At 41.8% G+C, this 7,616-nt stretch overlaps 1 protein-coding gene across 1 annotated transcript in view; it reads left to right on the forward strand.

Moving 5' to 3' along the window:
* The window catches only part of bcas3 (BCAS3 microtubule associated cell migration factor), a 640,166-nt gene that overhangs the window by 109,367 nt on the left and 523,183 nt on the right, over window positions 1-7,616 (forward strand). The window contains exon 13 of the mRNA XM_037677974.1: window positions 1,062-1,155. Coding sequence (XP_037533902.1) covers window positions 1,062-1,155 — 94 coding nt within the window. The remainder of the gene's footprint in view (window positions 1-1,061; window positions 1,156-7,616) is intronic.

Here is a 7,616-nt window from a genome sequence, read left to right on the forward strand (position 1 = left end):
AAAACAGGTTTCTCTTGAAAATGAGTCCTCGTGACTCAATGAGACTAAGCTTTATAAATAAAGGTTGAATGAATCTTCCTCTGGTTCTGGACTCAGGGCTCGGGGGCAGCATCCTGAGCAGGGAGGTCCAGACATCTCTCTCCACAGCCTCTCCCAGCTCTTCTGGGAGGACTCCAGGAGTTTCCAGGACCAGAGAGAGACATAGTCTTTCCTGCGGTCTCCTCCCAGTCGGACATGCCTGAACCACCTCAACTGGCTCCTCTGGATGTGGAGGAGCAGTGGTTCTACTCTGAGTCTCTCCTGATAACTGAACTTCTCCCCCTGTCTCTGAGGGAGAGTCCAGCTCTGCAGAGGAAACTCATTTCAACCTCCTGATCTCATTCTTTCAGTCTCTACCAGAGTTCATGTCCAGAGGTGAGGGGAGGAACGTAGACTGACTGGTAAACAGAGAGCTTTGTCTTACAGCTCAGCTCTCTTCACCTCAACGAACCGGCACAGAGTCCACAATACTGCAGATGTTGCACCAATCCTTCTGTCAACCTCACGCTCCATTCTTCCCTCACTGAGAACAAAACCCTGAGATACTTGGACTCCTCCACTTGAGGCAGAACCTCACCCTCGACCCAAAGAGAACAATCCACCCTTTTCCAACTGAGGACCACGGCCTCAGATTTGGAGGAGCTGATTCTTTTCATTCATTCCACCTTTATTTCTACAGTTAATCCCATTGAGCCTCGAGGACTCATTTACAAGAGAGACCTGATTTAACAAAGAATGATGACGACAGTAGAAGTTATAAAAGAGGCGTACAGATTTTATTTTCTTTTTTTCTTCTCATTCTCATCCCAGCTGTGACGACATCACCACAAAACTGACTGTCAGAAGAAATCCTCGATTGAGGTCAAATCCCTCGTTCAAGGATTCCTCTCAAAGCTTGTTGTTCTCACTGTTGTGCATGTGTGTGTGTGTGTGTGCCTGTGTGTGTGTGTGTGTGTGTGTGTGCGTGTGTGTGTGCGTGTGCGTGTGTGTGTGCGCGTGTGTGTTTCTCTCATACACTACAGGTGTTGGTGAGTGAGGACTCGGATGGAGAGGGGGTGGTGGCTCACTTCCCAGCTCATGACAAGCCCATCTCCTGCATGCAGTTCAACCCCAGTGGTAAGACACACTAACACACACGCTGCTTTTACACCCAGAAGACTTTGACCAAGACAAAGACTCAGGTCTGCATGGAACGTTTTGACTCCGGTGCTCCTCAGCTCTTTGTTTTGGCTCAACTCGTTCCAGCTCATGTGTTTGTTCATCTTGAATGGACCATGAGTGTGTGTGGGGGTGGTGTATTTTTCAGCCTTAAGTCTTGATACGAGTTGATCTCACATCCGTGTGCAACGTAAAGTAATTTTGGAAGTGAAGAAAAAGCTTCTTGCAGCTTTACTAAAAAAAAAAATAAAAAAAAAAGAAATTATTTATACGGGAAGAATTTAAATATTTCTTTCAGTCTGACCTTAAATCCATTAAAGTTAGTTTCTTGAGTCACTTGGCAGGTGTGTTGTGTAAACTGGTTAGTGAACTATGACAGGCTGTGGTGGAACTGGTGAAGGACTCCTTACGGTTCATATCTTTGTTCACATTGTGCAACGGATGATACAAAAATTAGATGCATTCATGATAAAAAGGTGTTTCCTGAAGAAAATAATGTGCGAGCTAGCAGCATCAAATATCCAAAGGGTAAAATAAATGCTTCGCTACACTAAGGTTCAGAAACTCAGATCAAAGCAAGTCATAGATTATCAGTGATAATATTCATGTTCACAAGATCCATAATATTCACCTGTGCTCCTGATTGTCTGCCAAACTGTTTCTCTCTCTCATTACATGAAGTAAGAAGTACTTTGGACTCAAATGGAGTACTTTTATGTTTCTGTGATATTTTGGACAAAAGCTTGTGACACAACTCTAGTTTTCAAAAAGCAGATAATCATAAAACTTCAAAAGCAGCTAAACAATGGATGGGTGCATGGAACATCAAGCTCTTGGAGAAGAAGGTTAAATAAAAAGTAAAGTGACGGTTTGCATTTAAAATGCCAAAAGCCTTACCAGTGAGCTTGACAAGATAACTTTTATATACATACATACATATATATTTATATAATATATATATATATACATACCCAACATTTTTCACTCAGGTCATCTGGACAGTTTCTTTTTTTCATCTCAGCACCAACAGAACTGGTTTGTTCCACTTTGGAGTAAGCTGTTTGGGGGAAGAATCAGTTTTGTTTTGTGCGTTTCCTTGACTGATGAAGCCTTCTGGATAGAAGGTGAAACGTTTCAGCACAACAAAAGAAACTGTCCAGATGACCTGAGTGAAAAATGTTGGATTGTAAATCTGGATTATTGAGCCTGGACTTTGTTGTACTATATATACCGTATAAACTCAATTATATTAATGCAAAATGTATATTAATGTTCTGTTGTTCACCAGAGAGTCATATCCTTTGGATTCCAAGATAAATTAAAGTCCTATCTTATTCTTAAAACAACATATTTCGTCAGTTTAATAAAAGCAACATATTTCAACGTATGTTTGTAACAGTTTTTAGTGAATGTTGCAGACGTCTGGCAACAGAAAACGTTTGTTTTCTGCACACATCACTGTAGGTATTTTCTTCAGTCCATGTGAAAGATGAAGGTACAGAAGGTGCTTTGTGAGTTTTGGTATTTGGTGGCGCAGTCTGTGAGGTTGTGAGCCTGCGTGTGTTTCGTGTCCAGTGTAAGTTAATAAAGAAGCTGCCGACAGATGACTCCTCACCCGTGACCCCTCAGCTCACGAATCCTTCACTGACTTTGACGAACAACTTTCTGAGCTGCTTTGTCTGCGCAGCAACAGCACTGGACTCGACACAGGTCGCTCTGTGTTCTGGACTTCATTGTTTTCAAGGAACAGCATCTTCAGGAACAACTTGACAGACTAAACTCAGATCTTTTTTACTCCACTTGTATGTTGTGTCTTTGTCAGTCTTGAACCATGCGGTCTGCAAACATCATCAGTTATAACGACTTCCCCACAATAACAAAACTGATTTTGTGTCAGACCTTGTTAAAGTTACCTTAACTCTTTAAACTACTTTATTGTTCAGTAATTTCACTTTCTTTAGTCAATCTCTGTTGAAATTGATACCAAAAAGTTGAAAAGTGGAGCTAGCGACCAGTCAGTAGGGAACCATGCATGTTGAATTCAGCTGCAAACATCACAGAACAACATGAGGGCTCCCTGTGAACTGGTGCACCGGAGCACACGCCTTCCTACTGCAGGCCTACATCCAGCATTCTGTGCATCTTCAGCTTCTTTCTGTTATTTTAAAGCTGCTTGTTTTCCAGATCACAATAATTGGCTTCTTTAAATGCCTTGAAAGAGCTGAGGGAGCACGTTTCAGCCAATTTTAAAGGATGGAGCAGCACAGAAGAGCAGGACTCTGTGGTCTACACTCATCTGCAGGGCCCAGCTCACTCCCTCAGGGATGAAGTTGCTTGAGAGAGGAGTACAGGAGGCCATCTTTCTTAACAGAACCTTTAAACATCATTAAACAGGGGCGGAGCCTCCGTGTTCAACTGCCCCCTCTTACAATGCTGTTATTATTAATAATAATAATAATAATAATCATAATTTTATTTAAAAAGTGCCTTTCAGGACACCCAAGATTGTGTAACAACAAACTACAAGCACAGTGCAAAGATCAACAGGATAACATTGAAATATAAAATACATAAAGAATATAAAATACATATTTAAAATACGTAAAGCAAAGTTAAGGATAAGTGAGTGTACAGAGATGTGTTTTCAGAGCAGTCTTGAACAGAGACAGAGGCGTGGTGTTTCGTAAGTCGGGGGTACAGAGTTCCAGAGGTAAGGGGCAGAGCAGGTGAAGGCCCTGCTATTATAAACTACTATATAAATACTATATATATATATTTATTTTCTTCATCCAACCTTTATTTAAACAGATAAATCACATTGAGCCTCGAAGACTCATTTACAAGTGAGACCTGTTTGGACAAAATCAGCGTTTAACTGGACACATGCAGGAGTTGGAGGCGAAATAATTACTATCAGACTTTTTTTTTCCTGCCTGAGAAAAAAACCCTCTAATATTAAAAAACACCTTGCACAAACATCATATATTCATGTAAATACTATATTATATAAACTGCTGTGATTGCTAGTATCACTCAGCCCTCTGTGAACAGTAAACAGCCATCAGGTGCTAATGATCCATTGTTAGGCTGATGGTCCTTCTTGAGCATGTGATCAGCTGGTTCTGGTTGTCAGCAGCAAAACTGGTTGATCCACTCTGAGAAGGTGCTATTTAAGAGACTGAGCTGAATACAGCACCTCAGACTGAGGAAGTCCTCAGGATGAGAGACGAAACGTATGAACAAGTTTGTAATTTATTATTTTTATTTATTTATTGTTATTATTTTTGTAATCCATCCAGAGGAGCTGACTTACCTTTTACACTTGTATACCTGTATTAGTGAGCGGCATCAGGACATCTACCATCCTCACTTGTCTTACTGGGACTGTGTTCCCAGGTGGTGGGGTCATGGTGGGACAGGAGCGGTGTCAGCACTGAGAGTGGGAGCTGGGCAGTGCTGTGCAGGAACTGTAAGAAGCCAGCAGGGTTGTGTGGAAGGCTGGCACTGTGAGGTGCTTCGTTGGATTAGTGGCTGTGCTGCGAGCGCGGAGCTGTAATGACAGACGAGGTGCAGCGGCAGCGCTGCTTGCTTTCCTTCACATCTCAACATCTCATTCATCCTGAACGTTCGGTGCTATGCCAAGGTCGACCTGGGGTTAAAGGTGGAGAATACTCTACGTCGTCAGCGCATGGCTGGCACTAGGTGGAGTGGTTGATTCAGAAACGTGCACGTGTCACTCTGCTTCTTTTAAACACCGAAGCTTTCAGCGCAGCGCTCAGTCTGAGAGTGGTGCTTCAAAACAAGAACAAATAAACACACTCCTCGTTTTTATTTATTCTTTCACCAATGATTCGTACATTTTTAATCATCTATACTTAATGTACAAACATAAAACTTTACATTTAGCTCTTTTTGCAAGGTTTTTAATTTTATTTTTTCAGTCAGGACTTGTACTGCCAGTCAGTACTGATGAGAGATTTATTTAGCAACATTTTCAAAACTTCTGTTCCTGACTGGGAGGAAACCCCAGAGAAGATCCAGGACTCACTGGAGACACAATGTCTCTGCTGTCCTGGGGACATCGTGGAGTCCTCCCCGAACAGCTGGAAGAGACTGTGGAGAGAGATGTCTGGAGCTCCCTGCTCAAGATGCTGCCCCCAAGACCTGAGTCCAGACCAAGAGGAGGATGATGGCTGGATGGGTGGATGGATGGATGGATGGTTGGATGGATGGATGGATGGTTGGATGGATGGATGGTTGGATGGTTGGATGGATGGGTGAAAAGATGGATGGATGGATGGATGGATAGAAAGATAGAATAGAAACAGCCTTTATTGTCCCATGGATGGGAAATTCAAGTGTAGCAGCAGCAACAGATAAAAAGATAAAAAGATTCACACAAAAGTTCCTAAATGTTAAAAACTATATATAAAGAAACAAGATAAACATGAATAATATTGTTCAATATGTGTTGGAACATTGATAAGGACAGACTATTAACAATACAGTGTTATAGGCAGAGAGTGATTCAGCAAACATGGATGGACATCCAGACTTTGCTTAATTCACTATTTTTTTTCTTTTTGTGTTTAAAATTAGGGAACAAATTATATCTGTTATTAATAAGTGTGAATGTGTCTGTCTGTCTGTCTGTCTGTCTACCTGTCTGTCTGTCTGCCTACCTGTCTGTCTGTCTGTCTTCCTTTCTGCCTGCCTGTCTGCCTGTCTGTCTGCCTGTCTGTCTGTCTGTCTGCCTTCCTATCTGTCGGTCTGTTTGTCTGTCTGTCTGCCCCCCTGTCTGTCTGTCTGCTTTAAAAGCATTTCTTCAGGGCTCTTTTTGGGTTCCCTTACAAGTGCTTCAAATACCCAACACAGTACTTCAGTGTATATACAAGTTATTCCTTCCATCCATCCATCCATCCATCCATCCATCCATCCATCCATCCATCCATCCATCCATCCATCCATCCATCCACCCCTCATCTTTACCTGCTTCTTCCTCCTCTTTCTTAACTAATTAAACTTCAAAGACGTCTGTGCACATTTCTTTCTGAAACTAATTTTGCGCCAACTATTCAGTTAAAGTTTAGTTCTGATGAATTCAACTCACTTTATTTATAAAGCGCCTAATCACAACAAAGTTGTCTCAGGGACTTTACAGGAACATTCACATACGTAAAAGCCAATTAGTAAAGTTCTCTACAATTAATGCATGACCATCAAACCTAAAATATGTTTTCTAATGTTCATGATCCTCCATTTAAAGCACATGTGTCCTTTCATCACAGCATGCCACTGTAACTTGAAAATATTTAGCTAAGCAGCTAAAGTAACAGGGATTGTGTCAGCGCCCCGTGTTTTTAAACCCACTGTACTCTTGTCCTTGTGCGTGGAAACGTCTCTCATGACCTTTTTCAGTCTCATAAAAAGCAGCTTTTTGTAGCCATTCAACGCTTGAATGTGGAAGTTTTAAATATCCCATCAAAGAAAGCCTGGGGTAATGGCAGATGAATCAGGGCTGATTCTCTCCCCACACGGATCCGTCCCAAACCATAACCCTGGTTTAGGAACATGCCGCTGTAATGAATAGCCAGGCTCTTCGTGCCTGACCATGAGGCAGCTGCGCCGTGCACGCCGCTCTTCGTGGTGTAATAACTCCATCTCTCCAACTCACTGATGTGTGAAAGGAACCAGTCTGTCGCTGAAAAACTCTCTACCCACACGCACATGCTGAACACGGGGGATTCCCGCACACAGGCAGCTTGGCTCAGCCACACATTTGTAGCTGCACATTTAGCACAGATTGATCTGTGTCTTCACACCAACGTAGTAATTAGCACTCACAGCTCGCTCTCATGTGATTTACAGGATTTACTCGGTACTTATGTGCACGTTTTTAATGCTTTGCCTGGAAAAGAGACAGCGTGCAGCCTCTGAATTCTACTTTTTATCTTATAAAGTTGGTACGTTTTTAACTACAATAACACAGTGGGGGTTCTACACAAGAGATGCCACTAGGGCGGCCAGGACTTCTTCAGGGAGCGCGCACAAATAAATGAAACTCGTCTTTCTCTAAGCTGCTACTTAATAAACCTACGTTCTTCACCATTTTCATAACTCTTGCATTTCTCTCTCTTTCTATCAATCTCTCACTCCTTCTCTGACACGCATGCACACATTATATCATATTTTATTCACTCAACCTTTATTTATCATTCAACCTTTATTTATATTCAGTAGTTCAGAAACACACATACATCCATCCATCCATCCATACATCCATACATCCATCCATCCATACATACATACATCCATACATACATACATCCATACATCCATCCATCCATACATACATACATCCATACATACATACATACATCCATCCATCCATACATACATACATACATACATACATACAT

The sequence above is a fragment of the Nematolebias whitei genome, chromosome 6 (genome assembly GCF_014905685.2).
Source record: "Nematolebias whitei isolate Nwh7 chromosome 6, NemWhi1, whole genome shotgun sequence".
Classification (NCBI taxonomy): domain Eukaryota; kingdom Metazoa; phylum Chordata; class Actinopteri; order Cyprinodontiformes; family Rivulidae; genus Nematolebias; species Nematolebias whitei.